The 14,837-nt window shown below is 53.6% G+C and overlaps 1 protein-coding gene across 1 annotated transcript; it reads right to left on the reverse strand.

Moving 5' to 3' along the window:
• Positions 1–1,711: 1,711 nt before the first annotated feature.
• On the reverse strand, positions 1,712–13,764 carry LOC118689798 (uncharacterized). Its single transcript, XM_036388267.2, has 3 exons — positions 13,186–13,764; positions 12,090–13,095; positions 1,712–2,259 (listed from the first exon to the last, which is right to left on the reverse strand). Exons 2-3 carry the CDS (start codon positions 12,565–12,567, stop codon positions 2,078–2,080), a joined length of 660 nt encoding a protein of 219 aa, XP_036244160.1. The 5' UTR covers positions 12,568–13,095; positions 13,186–13,764; the 3' UTR covers positions 1,712–2,077.
• Positions 13,765–14,837: the final 1,073 nt, after the last annotated feature.

Below are 14,837 nucleotides of genomic sequence, written 5' to 3' on the forward strand. Positions count from 1 at the left end.
CCACTGTGACACACGGCGTGTCACTGTCCCTCACCTGCGGGACCCCGGTGTCCAGCCTGCTGATGCGGAGAGAGCAGGGGAGCAGCAAACCCTGCACAACCCGCTGATCCCCGGGAATCTGGAGCTTCCCGGCTTCCCCAGCCCACAGCCAGCTCTGGTGCTGCAGGGGGTTGTGCCCAGGGGGTGACAGTCACTGGGGGGATCATGCCCCAGCATCATCCCCCCCGTGCTGTCCAGCTCTCCATCCCTGCCCAGCTCCCCTCGCAGCCCCAGCAGCACAGGGGAAGCCTGGCAGGTGCCAGAGCAGCCTCGCTACAAACCCAGGATTAAAAAAACAAACAAACAACAACAACAAAAAAAAAACAACCGGAGAAAAATGACGGTGTCAGAACACAGAACACTGTCAGGTCGGAAATGGTTAATCACGGGGGGAGATCTGAGGTACTGTCCTTGTCTTTGCTTGCTGAAAAGACGACAAAGCCTCAGCCCAGGGTGGGGCTGCTGGGAATGGCTCTCATTAACGCCCTTGGAGCAGGAGTTTGAAACCACATCCATTTTCCTTAAGCACTTTCAGAAGGGGAAAATGCTGTTCTGGCCCCTCTGTTCGTGGTGTGCTGGGTACTGCTGGCTGGGAAAAGGCAGGACTTGTCTCCCTGAATGCAGAGGCACAAGTCTGGACCACGGCCTCATCTCAGGACTGGCTCTGTGGCACATCAGCATAACCTTTTGGATCTTCATAAAGAAGAGGCACAAGGAATGAGCTTTGTCCCAGTGCCTCCACTCTGCTATACAGAGAAATTATGCATCCTGGTTTAAAACCCATATTGAGGTTTTAAAGAGCTGATCTTAAAACAGCAATGAAGCCATCAGGATGCTCCTTTCCCCACATGCTTTGAGAGCTTGCCCCACACATTTGCTGTTGCTGGCTTCCCCTGAGCCCCTTAAACAGTGAGGAGCAGGGATCTGCCTGGAGTTACAAATGGGAGAGGGTGTTTTTGGGCACAGAGAAGGGCAGTTTTGGTTGGTGGTGCTCTGGCTGGGAAGAGGAAGGTGTCCAGGGAGAAGAGGGAGGTGTCCCTGCTCCATCAATGCACATGGGCCTGACCCCAGCACAGAGCCAGCGCCCCGTGGGTGGCAGGAATTCTGGGGGTGATGTAGGAGGTGCTCACACTGGGATGAGTCTGAAGGATGCAGATATACAAGGGCTATTTTCCCCCCACAAAGAGTTTGGATTTCATGCAGATGAGTCCCTGTCCTCCTCTCGAGCAACTTTTCCTCAGAAAAAGGGATTGTACCTGATCCCAACAGGGCTGCTCCCTGTCAGGGGGTGCTGGGCTCAAGCAGAGATGTGGTGGAGGGAATGTGATGGCCCTGGCTTGGCTACAGGCCCAGAGGAATTAGGCTCCCTGGGCAGTTTGGGCTGTCACCCTGCTGTCCCCAGAGCCGCAGGACACACCTGCTGAGAAGGGCTGTGAGCTGGAGCTGCAGAACTAAAGGCAGGAGTGATGGCCCAGGCAGATCACCAATGTGCTGGGGGATTTGGCCCCTGCTGGCCTTTCTGTGCCTTTCTGCAGCTCCCAGATCCCTGCTGTGCCCTGGGCCTGTCCCCAGAAGTGCAGACACCACATCTCTCCTTTGCCCTTCTCCCCACCCCATTCCCACACCACCGGACAGCCACATGCCAAAGGACTGCCCAGCCTCTCTCTGCAGCTCATTTCTCTTGCAAGCTTTGTCTGGTGGGTGTATTTTGCATTTGCTTTTTCTTTTTTGCTATTCATAGGGAACAAAGAGGGGGTCACAAACCCAAGGGCAGACGTCAGGACAGGGCTGACAAGCCTGGGAGAAGGGGTGATGCCACCCGCCCCCACAAGGTCCTTAGAGCCTGGTAAAACCAGGGGGAGGAGGGCTTTGCTCCAGGGCGCCGGCTCTGCCCATCCCTTCCTCTCCCCGCCCGGCCCTGCGGGGCGGCTGCTGCTCTGTTTCACTGCTCCATCCTTCTGCTCCATCCCTCCTCTGCATCCCGCTGCTCCATCCCGATCCCGCTGCTCCATCCCGCCCGGCCCGGGCGTGGCGCCGGTCACGTTTGCTGTGGCAGGTGACAGGTCTCGCTGATGGCAATGACCACGTCCTGGGGCTGCCGCTCCCGGTGCTGCCGCTGCGGCGCCTCGGGCATCTCGCTCATCTCGTTGACGCTGTTGCTGATGCAGTTGATGTCGCTCTTGTTGCTGTTGTCATCCGGGTTGGGGCCAAAGATCCAGTCTGGAGGAGGGAAAAGCACAAGACAAGCCCCTGGTTACCTCCAGCTCTTTGCCCCAGAGCTCAAAGCTCTGAAATTGTTTGAAAATTGCTGCCTCCTGCTGCATCCTACCTCTAGCTCTGGGTGCTTCACCCTCCAGGAATGTCCCTTGCCCATCCCTGCCCCTTCAGCTCCCTCCACTCCCCTGGTGCTGGGATCTCTGCTCTTCCCAGCTCCGGGCTGGTTTCAGGCTGCTGGTTTCTGGAAGCCCTCCCAGCTTAGGCAGATGAAATCACTCTGTTAATCCCAAAAATGAGAGTGAAGTGCCTCCAAAGTGAAGTGTGCATCTGGGGTCTCTAGCAATCTATTTCCTAAAGTGGGATTTTGCTGTCAGACAGAGTAAGTGATTAAATAACTATGTTGTCATCCAAATGGGGCTGGAGACGTGGCAGGGACATGGCTTTTCTGCCTTGAGAGTGTATTACAGACATGCCAGGGCGTCAAACCCTCCATGGCAGTTCTGGGGCTGTGCTTCTTGCACCAGGACCTGGCTCTGAGCTGATTCAGCCACTGCCACCACCCTGGGGGTGACTGGTGCCCCTCCAAAATACAGAGTGACTGCTGGATGCCAGCGTGACTGAAACATCCCCTGCAGCACAAGGGACTGCAGCTGAGTGAAAGCAGGCAGTGCTGCTTCCCAAACTGCTGTCTTTTAAAAAACTCGGCTGTTTGGGCAGTGAGAGGCCACAGGCCACTGAGATGGGAAGGCACCAGCAATGAGGAAACCAAAGCTGGGGAAACACAGGTGAGGGGAAAGTAGCCCCAAGAAATCGTGGCTATGGGCAGTGGAGCACCAGCACCCCTCTGCTTTAGCTCCGCTACCAAATTAAAGCAGAGGTGGCTACCAGGAGGCAGACAAGGACCAGCCTGGTTTTGTTGTTCCTGGGGAACTCTCCTTATTTGCCACTGGGTCTCACAGAATACAATTTATCCCCTTTGTGCTGTGGGGTATTGTCTCTCCCCACAGGACATTCCAGTTGTGGTAGAGGACACAGGTTTCCTGATGGGGCAGGGACACAGAAATGCCATCCCAGTGAGGTGATGTCTTTCTCATGGGCTGTGGGAAAAAGTTTTGCAGCAAAACTAGGACTGAAATGGCACTGGCAAATGCCAGGTGCCAGGGTGGGATGCCAGGTGTGAAGTGAATGGAAGGTCTCATTTCTCAGCTCACCAGTGGTGGCCAGACATTTCTCAGGTGTGAGCAGAGAGACAGGAATGACCTGTGGGCCTCCCTGTGCTCAGTGTGTGCACTGTAAGTCAAATTTTGGGCTTTTTTTTGAGAGACCCAAAGCTTCTCTCTCTCTCTCTTTTTTTTCTTTTAAGAAAAGCCAAAAGTTTTGTTATTTTGGCAATGCAACATTTGATTTTTTTTCCCAACCTGAAGCCCTTTGGCCACAGCATCCCCAAGAGAGCAGAACATGATTTTCAGGATGATGCTTGTGCTCTGGAGCCAGGGTAGGTGACCACCCTGGCAGGGACAGGGAGTGGAGGGGGTTGTGCCCCACTGCCAGCATGGTCTGGCTGGAGGAGGGGGCTCTCTCCAAGGAGGGCAGAGCTCCCACCACACTGGGCACTGGCAACATGTCCAGAGAGTGACAGTTTTTCCTTGGTTTTCCTATTTTCTTCACCTTCATCACTGTGCCAGCAGGGTTTGCTGGTTGTCCAACAGGAAAGGCAGGAGAGCCACCACAGCTCCCTCAGCCACTGCTGGGCTGGCAGGAGGGGTTGGGAAACTCAGCAAAGAAGTGGTCCAAAGGTTTTTGGGGAGCCCTGAGTCTGGTCCCAACCAGGACATTTAGCTTTCACTTGCATCACCCACCTGAGGCTGGGCTACCCATCCCAACCCTTCCCCAAAGAAAATCAGCCAAGCCCAGGAGGCTCATTTAGGGCTTTTTTCCTTTACAGCTTTGATTTTGCTTGGATTTACTGGGTTTAGACTAAAGGCCAAACACTCCACCACCTTCTCTGTGGTCTGGTCCATCCCAGCCAGAGCCTCTTGGCCCCAGGACCTTGCAGGCTGCTGCAGCCCCCACACAGAGAGCTGCTTGCCGTGAGGAGAAGCTGAAGGCAGTAACAAGATTGCCTCCTACAAATACTATTACAGTTCTCAGCTTGCCTTCCTTGACGTCAGCCGTAAAACTCCAGTGGGAGCAGCAGGGAGGAAGGGGAATAATCTCTAGAAAAAGGGGTGATGGATCCTCAAATATCCCAGGAGCCACTGGATAAGGGTTGCTGTGTGCAACGAGAAGGAAAGAGCGTTGCATGCCTGTAAGCAGGGGTAAGTGGCATCTGGTGGCCAGATGATGAACCCCTGGTGACATTTGTGGGCACAAGAAGAAGCAAGAGCTGGATGAGGCACTGTGGTAAAGGCAGAGAAATGTAGGGGATGGGTGTGCTGGGAGAGCACCAAGGGCACCAGCAAAAGCCATTTGCACAGGAGAAGTGACACAGTGCAGAAGTGTCCCCAAAGGGGATGTGGCTGTGTGGGGCTGCCACAGTCCAGCTCCTGGGTGAGAGCAGGCTGGATTGTGAGTGCTAATCCGAACCACCGCTTCCCTGGGAATTATTTCTGGAGCCTGCTGGATCTAATTACCCAGTAATCTGCAGGAAGATGTAATTAGGCTGTCATTAGAGGGTATTTACTGCGATGCCTTTATGATTTGACTGTGTAAGTAAGGAGTGAAGTAATTACACAATTACATGTTATTTGTGGCCATTTATGGCCTGTAACTTCAGCGTGTTGCCATGTGTGGAAGAGGGGAGTGAGGCCCCGTGGAGCTGGCAGAGGATCTCCTGCCAGCAGGACCCTGGAGAAACAACCAGAAAAATGTCAGCACCCTCGTGTCCCCTGCCAGGCACTGCCAGCTCCCTCCCAGCCAGGCTCCATCCTCCCCAGCAGCTCCCTCTGGCTCCTCTCAGTTTGAGGGTGAGGAACCAAGGTCTCCTGGGGTCACCCATGGGTGTCTGGGGAGGGATGAGGAGGAAGAGAGAGGAGACCTGCACATCTTTGGCGTCAATGGGATTAAACCTCGCTCTGATGCAGAAGGAACTTTGCAGGGGATGGGAGGGACAACCTCATGTCACGTGCCAACAGAAGCTGGAAACCTTGGATAATGAACCCTGCACAGGGGTGTAATTGGGTAATGGGGGTGGCCAAGGGCTGGGAGCCCAGGGGTGGTGGTGACCAGCCAAAGGAACCAGCAGCCCTCAGCACTGTGTCAGGTATTTCTCTCTCCATCCCTTACAGCTGGCAGGGAGATGCATGAGCCACAAAAAATAGGCACACAGAGGAAAACAAAATCCTCTTTTGGATCTAAGTCCACATATGGGTTCACACAATCTCCAGCCAGAAGGTGAGCAAAATTAGGCTGAACCTAATGACACCTAATGGATCTGGGACAGCTACAGGCAGAGCTGGGGTGAGGAGGGATCCCACAGTGTGCTCCTGGGACATTCACACCCAGGACAGTCACACTTTGGAGATAAGAAAAAGCATTACCTGTCCCTACCCAGCCACTGGAAGGAGCTCATAACACATGCTGCAAAATCCAGGGCATGCCCACGGGTGTGTGTGTGAATGTCTTGGATAAAAGAGAAGAACAAAGTGACTTTCTCAGCCAGGCTGAGGAGCAGCATCTAACCCAGAGGCACCTCTTCCAGCTGGTCAGGTGCTGCCAAGGCTCAGTGTGCCTGCTGGGGTCTGCAGGGCCAGTGGAGAGGTGGGAAGTGCTGAGGTGGGGCGAGATCGATACGGAGCGATTGATCCAAAGCAGCTGGAGAGAGGAGATAGAGCAGACTGGGCAAATCAGGAGCTGTGGAATAGCAACTCTGTTATTGTTATTATTATTATTATCCCCAAGTAGCAGAGTGATGTGGCACAAAATGCCCCTGCACCTTGCCTGTCACTGTCTGAGTCTATGACAGTGCCCCTGGAAGCAGGACCCCTGGGATATGCTGTATTTTTGGGGACACAAAAACACTGGGGATGCCACAGCGTGCCCTTCTTGTACCAGCAGCATGAGGGCTGGTCCTTGCCCAGAAACCCCTGACAGGGCAGGCAGCAGAGAGCAGCCTCCTGTTGTCTCGGTGCAGAGGGGCACAGGGTTACTGTGTGCCCAGTGTCACCCCAAGGGGGTGGCACAGTCCCCTGCATTCACTGGTGGCAGGGTAGGATGTCTATGAGGCATTTCAGCTGCTGGAAAAGAGACATCCCAGGCAGAAGAGCAGAAGGGGGTGGGAGAAAGGGCTGAAATTTAAATGCAGCCTGGTGAGTGAGACATTCACAGTCCCTGTAGAGATGGAAACAGGAAAGGAAGGGGCGACATGTTCGATGAACAATCAAACTCGTGCTCTAGTTTTTGCTTTAAATGGAGCTGGGTGTGAAAGCAGCTGCTAAAAAAACTCTTTTCCCATCAGCAGGAGCAGAAGCACTCTTTCTTTGAAACAAGTCCTGCCCCAGCAATCACATTGCTCTGCAGCAAGGCAGGGCCAGCTCTGGCCGGAGCATTCCCGATGGACACGAGTTCAAGGGCATCCCTCGTGTCTCTGACATGATGCAGCAGTCACAGCTGGATGTTGTAGCTGTCTCACTTGCTGGACAGATTCTACTTATCCATTAGCAAAATCAACAGATAACTCCCAGGTTTATTCTGATGGAAAATCTGTGTCTGCCCCTGGCAACAGTAATTTGTTAGAAATCCTCCTTTTTCCCCTCAGATTCACTTCTTTCTAAATGAATTTGATGTTAGGGTTTGTTCTTCCTGCCCTGTTTTGCAGAAATTTCACAGCTTTGCTGTGCTGGCTGAGTCAAACTTGTCCTGCACCCCAAACAGCATGAGCACTCTGCTTTGCTGATGGACAGGTAAGGACACTGCTCCTCTGCAGAGCTGTCACCAGCATGAAGCATCTGGTGGGAAAAGGGGTGATGTGGAAAAGGCACTCAATTAATTATGATATTCTCTTAAAAACAGCTTCTGTGCATGCACCAGAGCAACCCTGGACCAAGCCTGCATTTGATCCTAGTCCCACCCATCAGGCAGCATTGCAGCTCCAGAGAATGGGTCTCTGAGAGGTGGTGACTCAGGTGTGGTAGGTGGGAGGCAGGCATGGTCCTGGGGGTGGATATTTGCTATCCATGTCTTCCAGAGGCAGAGTGAAGGTGACCAGGGAGTGAGGAGCCCTGCTTGGTCTCAGCTCAAGGGAGAGCAGTGCTTGCAGGGCAGCAGACAAACACAGCCCTCGCCCCCAGGACCTGACAGAGCCCATCCCTGGACCACATGCTGGCAGGAATGGGGAAGCTGCCGTGGGATGGTGCATCCCTGAGGCCTTGGTCAATGCCTGGCAGCGTGTGCTGGAAGCCATTCCTCTCTTCCAGCTCTGAGCTCTAAAGGTTTAGCCTCAAATGCAGCTGTCCTGAAGTGGGTCCTTTTTGCAGGGCCAGACCACTGTGGCTCGTTGTTCAGCCCCAGCCTGTGAGGGGGAGTGGTGAATGATCCTACAGCAGTCACTGCTTCCCCAAACAACACCTCAGGAACTCCTGATGCACCCCCATGCACCAGAAGGGAAACAGGCAGGGGATCACTGTGAGAGCTGGGTTAGAACCAAGATAGAAAAGCAGAAGGGAACCTGACGTAGTTTCTTCCCACAACTTTGGGAGGCAAAGGAATTATCCTCAAAACAGAGCTGGAAAATAAGAGGTATAAGTCCTCTCTGATGGACCTAAGATGCTGTCTGCAATCCCTGCCAAGGGCTGAATTATCCTCAGAGCCCTGAGGTTCTGTGTGGAGCAATTAAAAGTGGATCCCATGTCCCTGCAGGATCACCCAGCAGCTATTTTCAGCAATGCCACATTCATGCACAGTTTCTTTGTTCAAGGAGACCGTTTCCTAAAGAAGCCTGAAATGTGGTGGCTGGAGATAAGGCTGAAAAACAAAAATATGGCTGGTGGGTCAAAAGGGCAAAGAAAAGAAAGACCCTGCTCCAAGGATGGCACAGGGCTTTGAGCATCCCAAAGCCATCGACCAGCACAGTCCTGCCAGCGCCAATGAACCGGCTGGACATCTGCCTTGGGCCCATTCCCGAGGGAAAAGTTCCCTCCAAGGTCTCCTCTGGAGATCAGCAGCCCGCAGGAGCCCTTGGCTGAACCGGGTGACAGCAGCCAAGGTCTCCTGCCAGGCGTTGCTCCCACGCAGCCCAGCGGACCCTTCCTTCCCGTGCGGCTCCCGTGCCGGAGATGATGGAGATGATGCTTTCCCCTTTCCCGGCGACCACACGCGTGCAGTCTCCATGGCAACAGCTTTGTTTCCAGTCAAACTTTTTATTTTTCCCCCTCCCCCCTTTTTCCTCCTTTTTTTTTTTTTTTTTTTTTAAATTTTAAATAGGAGCGATATTCAGCGAGCTGCTGGGGCCGGAGGAGGGAGGGCGGGCAGATTCCCGGGATTGCAGTAATTAGGCGCCTCGTACGGTGGTGACAGCCTTGTCATTTGCCAAGCCCGCTCCTCGCCGCAGCGCCGGCTCTGGCAGCTCTCCAGCGCTTCAGAGTTAAGCAGCTTTCCAAACGCTTCGACCCAATTTGCCTTGACTGCTGGTGGGGTCTGAGCCGTGCTCACGCAGGAGCCTTCCTCCCACCCTCCTCGGGGAGCTCACATCCAACCCCAAGCAGAGACATCTGATGAGTTTTGGGAAAGCCAAACGTGAGACTTGGTCAGCTCAGAGCCAGCAGGAGGGACTGGAGAGAAGTGAAGGTGTTTGGGGCTCTCCAGGAAGAGCTGAAGAGGGGCTCTTTCAGAGCCCTCTTATCCATATCCAGGTGCTCTGCCTTCCTGCTCTCCAACAATGCATCTTTCCTCCTTCTCCTATGCAGTTCCCATTTTCCACTCCTCCCCAGCCTGCTGGGCATCACAGCAGTGCTCATGTCCCCCTGGGGATGCCTGGGCAAGCTCTAATTGATTTTTTAAGAAGCATCTGCAAGAGAGGTGTCGGTGTCTCAAATACCCGTTCAGATTTCGCAGGGAGAAAACCTTGGCAGCATCCCAAGAATCCCTTCACCATCCGAAACTGAGCCCAGCACCTGCTTCTCATTGCTCCTGTGGGAGCAGAGGCCTGGCTGATGCTTTGACTCCCCAAGCCGTGTCCCACAAGCTGTTATTGAGGAGTCACAATCATCCCTGCTGCCTCCGAGTGACTGTTTAAAGCAGCGATTAACTATTCCCACTTTAATCTCCCTGAAACAGGCTCCAGCCCTTTGGCATCTTATTTCCATCTCTCCCTGTGTATTTCTGAACATGATTAGTGCAGAAATGCTGATAGCAGAGGCTGGAGCTGCTGCTGAGTATATCAATCCAGGCATTGTGTTAAGGCAGCTAATAGAGCAGATTCTTATTTACTGTCCCTTGGTCTCTCTGTCCAGTCCCTAGAGTAATTTTATGCAAACTCATTCAAATTAAACCCCTTCTCTTTAAAGGCTGTTCCTTGGCAGTGTTAACAAACACGGTCTCATCCGCTCTCCTCTGAGGACTGGCTCATTTTAAGTGTAAAAACTGTGGGAAGATGGGCCTGGAGTGCTAACTAGGATGAGCTGGAGGCAGCCTTCAGCACTGAGGGGTGCTGCTGGAGTTTGGGAAGTGCCTTCTCCTCTCTGCCTGGAGGAGGAAGAAGCTCACATATAGATTTCTGACCCTAACTTGGAGAGATATTACCTCACCCCAGGGCAGGGAGGATGCTTTGCCCTCAGCAAGGGGTGTTAAACTGGAAAAAGGCTTCTTCCAAGGTGGCAGGGAGCAGGCAGACCCCAGCGCTGTCCCTGTGCTTGTCCAGCCCCTGGGATGGCCGTGGTGCTGTGAAAGGCTGTGGCAGTCCCTTTGCAAAGGGCTTTGCAAGAGAAGGGGCACCCTGCTGACCTCGTCCCACACAGAGGCTCAAGTTAAAGGTCAGCAGGGAGCCCTGGTGCCGAGTTGGAAGCAGCACACCTGAGGCCCAGGTGCCCCTGACTGCAGCTGCAGCCCCCCTCTGTGCCTGCAGGGATGTGGCATTTCTGTGGATTCTGCCCTGCTTTGCAGAACCCACCCAAGGGGTGGTTTGAGCACCCAAATCTCTGCTCTCCTGCATCAGGGGCCACAGCAATGGGGACAGGGGTGTCTGCTCTGCAGGGACACTGGGACTGGACTGGCCCTCCCTCGGGGGAGTTTCTAACCTGGCCTGACCTGGTCCTTTGAGCTTCTTGGGGCAGGAGTGGGTATATTTTTAGGTGCTGTCCCCACCGCCTACCTTTGTGGGGAAGGCAGCACTAAATCAGATGAGCAGCAGAGCCAGGTGATGTTACAGCCCCAGCAAGCTCCTGATTAAGTGTTAAATTTAACACTTTAAGACAATATATCCATTTCCTTCCATCTGGAGTGAAGAAAAACTCAGCAGCAGCAGGTCCCTGCTGTTTTCTAGGCTCAGCCTCATGTGAGACCCCAAGTACTGCTCCCTGCAGGAGGTTTGACCTTCCTGTCCCAAATAACCCCCCTCTAAATCCCTGTGCCCTGGACCTGCTGGCCCTTGCCTGGTCATGACCCTCTGCCCAAAGGCCTTGGCTTGCCCTCCCCTCAGCAAGGCAGGGGTGCTGCCCACCCCCAGACACTGGCTGGAGTTTTGGCTGCTCTGTGTCTCCTGTGTCCCAGGAGCAGGGAGATAAAGGAGAATCATGAATGAACACGTGGATTTTGTTCCAGATGAGTGTGATCTCCCTCCCCCTGCAGAGACAGAGCCTGCAGGGCTTCAACCCTGATTGGGGGTCAAGCTCAGAGCAAGGCTGTGCAAAGGGATTTCAGCCTCGTTTCCCTGTGCAGGGCATTTTTCCCAGAGCTTTTGGGGATTGTGCACATCTGCAGGAGCCAGGAGCTCAAATCCCTCTGGGGATCCCTTCTGGATCCCTATCCAAACTGGAAAACTGTAACCAGCACACTGAAGCAGAGCCCTGACCCCCAGAAGGACACAATGGCTGTCAGGGTGCAGGGGCCAAAAGCACCAGGGGTTCAGATGGGAATTGGGCACATTTGCACTCCCCAGCACGACCAGCCTTACAAATTATGGGGCAAAGAGCAAGAGTATCATTGAAGGCTTGTCATAAGCAGCCAAGCACCTGTGCCTGACCACAGCAGCCAGAAGTGTTTGTGCTCTCGGCCCCGATGGAGAGGGACAGCGTTCATCAGCAACAGGATGAAAAGAGGAGGAAGCCAAATCTCAAAAAAATGTACCCTCTTTGGGCTGTCATTGTGTGGATTTGTTGCAGGGGCTGTGATGGCTGTTCTAAGGCAACCAGACTGCTGAGCTGTGTTTCCTAGGAGTTTGTAGACTCACTGGTGTCTAACAAGGGGTTAAGCTCATATGGCAGGTCTTCTTTCACTGTGCACTAGTGGGTTGTTAACCTGTGCTCAGGTAGCTGTTGCCATGAAACTTTTCGTGTTGGAGACCTCTAATCCAAGCTCAGTTGAAACTGGCCAAGGGATTTTACAGTAATTTGGCAACCCAGACTCACGCACACACATTTATGCACATGCACACAAGCACAAGATTTGCTCCTTGAGGAAGGGGGCTAAACCCAAGGATTTTCTCTGGGAAGATGGCCAACACAGAACTCAGTTTGGAGAACCCAGCCCGTTAAATAAACCAACGCTCTTGCAAATGTGAAAGGGTCAAAGCTTGGTCTAAAACCCACCCAAATCAAAGGAGACACGCAAGGCAGCACGTCCAGCCTTGGCACCAGGCTCTTTTTGGCCGCAAGCACACAATGCATGAAGCCCACACTCACCTACAAAGTCGTAGATGAGGTCCTTGATGAGATGCCCGACGATGGCATACGCCACTGCCACCACCACCAGGGCTGCCATGAGGAGGTAGAGGACAGCCTTGGGCAGAGGAATGGCATCTCGAGGAGGGGGTTTGTACTCCTTGTAGAGCTGGTCATTGTCCGAGTATGAGTACTGGAACAAGTGGTCCAGGCCAGCTGTGAAGTTGCTGGAGTTCATGGACTGGCTATTGGACAGGTAGCTGTCCTGCTCGGGGTCCTGGAGGACACTTACCACCGAGCTGGTGGTGGCTTCCACTTGCTGTACCAAGTTCAGAGTCTTGTTAACGCTGGGGAGGATTTGGGAAAGGAAAGTGCTCCAATCTTTGATGGCACTGATGTTGCAAATAATCATAATTGCAATGAGGAAAGAGGTCTCCAAGCTCAAGAGACTTAAAAGGGAGAGAAAGAGGTGAGAATTGCTGTGCTTACACCAAACCATGTACTGCAAAGCGGGCAGAGGAGGTCTGGATGGGGTACGTTTCTCATTTGCCAATTCTTACATGATCCGGTAGGGATGCATCTGTGCTACCTCGTCTCACTCCTGGAAATGTCCGCAGAAAACCCCTATGGGCATGAAGTTCCTTAGGAAAAAGTAGGTGCTGGAATGATTTTGACCGATATCATTTTTGTTCCTCAGCCGCCTGTCCCTTATGCTACTCACCGATGAAAACCAGAGAGACAGGGTCCTGTAGATATTTTCAGTCATCTGGAAAAGAAAGATAAATCGCCCTTCTCCAGCTTTTTTTTTTTTTTTTTTCAGAGGCGATGGTCCTTGGCGAGACAGAATCCCTCCTTGGCTCTGCCCCAGGCTCGGTCAGGCTCGAGGTGTGCGGTGCGGTCCTGGCTCTCCCGTTCGCAGAGGAGACAAATGTTCAGACCCCACAAAGTTCAGCTGCTCCGCTGTGCGACGGGGCCATTCCAGCCTGGCTTTCAGCAACTTCTTCTACCGGCATCTCCCGATCGATTCCTTTAAAAACAGAACCAAGTCAGAGACAACGAGCACGCCGGCAGAGAGCCCAGCACCCGCTCCCCAGCCCACTCCAGAAGCGGGTTTTACCTTAAAGACTTTTCCAAGCGAGCAGATCCTCTCTCCTGATGCTCCAGCTGGTTTCATTGCGGGCTGGGTCCCTGCGGAGCTCCCCGCACGCAGCCGCCGATCGGATCCGCTGCCGTGTGCGGGGTGTGTGCGTGTGTGTGACACTCCTCCCCGTCCCCTTCCCTGCTGTCCCTTCACCTGCCGGCTCTTCCCAGCCTCCCCGGCTCCGGCTGCGAGCGGGATTAGCTGCCGGGAGGTCGGCTCCGAAACTCCTGAGCGTGCTGGAAGCAGGCTGGGAGCGTGGGCTCAGCCTCCGCCGCCGCTCCCCGGAGAGTTAATCCTTGCGGTGACAAAAGATGAGCTTTGATCCGTCTGCTGGATGTTCCCGGGGAGGTGCAGGGGAAGGTGGGGAGCGCTCGCGTGGGTAGCCCAGGTCCAGCCGCCCGCGGGCGCTGAGCTCAGCCTTTGTCTGGGAGCGGAGCCGGCGGCAGGCAGGAATAATCACATGGCGGGCGCTGCCGGCAGCGGGGCGGACATCATCCACCCCACCGCCAGCATCCCGCAGGAGCGATGCTCCCCGCAGCCCCGCTCCCTCCGCCCCGCAAAGTTTGGGCATCGGAGGGATGACTGCTTTGCAGAAAGCACGGAGGGCTTGAGGCTGAGCTCCCGCACCGTCTCCCCTCCCTGCTAAGCTGTCTGTGCCAACTGGTAAGAGCCAGCCTCCTTGGTCACCTTGATAATGGTCCTAAACTGGTTCGTGTTCCCTACAAACACGGCTCATCTGCCTTAGTGGTGGGATCTCTGCGATCACTGAGTTGCTGGCTTGGTTTAAAGGCAGTGGGACACATTTAAAGAGGAGGAAGAGGAAATCTTAGAGAAGGGGAAATCGTCTTTCTATATTTTGAGGTGAAAATAAACCACAGCCCCCCCCCCCTTTTTTTTTCTGCTTCCCCATGTAAGAAACAGCTGTCACAGGGGCAAGAAAATCACCACAATAAGCCTGAAAGCAGCCAAATGGAGCTTCTGAGAAATAACAGCAAAAGATTAACTTTGTGTGTGTGTGTGTGTGTGTGTGTGTATGTGTGTGTGTGTGTGTGTGTGTGTGTGTGTGTGTGTGTGTGTGTGTTACCAGCCAGCAGCAATCCTGCCAGCTGCCTGGGGGTTAGAAGAGTATAGAATAAAATGGCAACATCTCCTGTGCAATAATATCACCAGGGTTTGGGGTTGGTGATGGACAGAGTGTACCAGCCCAGGAGCAAAGAAAATGTGGAGGAAAAAGCTTTTCTCCCTGGAATGTCCATGGACCATATCACAGTCACTTCTGGTGCCCAGGACCATTGAACAACATCCTAAAATTTCTTCTCACAAGTGACAGAGCTGTGACTGGTTACAGAAGAATATCTGGGCAGCTGCATGGATACATATCCTGCAGTGGGATAAGTACTCCTGTCCCCCTGCCCAGCATCTTGATCTCCAGAGTTGGAGCTGCTACTCTGCCTCCAGAGCATGAAGCTGCAGAGATGCTTTGAGGGCCAGGGCAGGAGGCAGGAGCTAAGGGCAAATGGCTCCTCTGTCAGATTCTCAGTGTTTTCACACCAGATTTTATCCTTCCAAGATGTAAAGTATGGCAATATTATTTTTCTTATAAGAACTTTTCGATGTGAAGTGAGTTT

This window comes from Molothrus ater, chromosome 9, assembly GCF_012460135.2.
Source record: "Molothrus ater isolate BHLD 08-10-18 breed brown headed cowbird chromosome 9, BPBGC_Mater_1.1, whole genome shotgun sequence".
Taxonomy (NCBI): Eukaryota; Metazoa; Chordata; class Aves; order Passeriformes; family Icteridae; genus Molothrus; species Molothrus ater.

Excerpts from the sequence above, each read along its gene's own strand:
- LOC118689798 (XM_036388267.2), bottom strand. The coding sequence starts at position 12,567 with ATGGTTTGGTGTAAGCACAGCAATTCTCACCTCTTTCTCTCCCTTTTA. Across the intron at positions 2,260-12,089 it reads CCTCATCTACGACTTTGTAG|ACTGGATCTTTGGCCCCAAC; the intron begins GTGAGTGTGGGC and ends TCCCTCCTCCAG.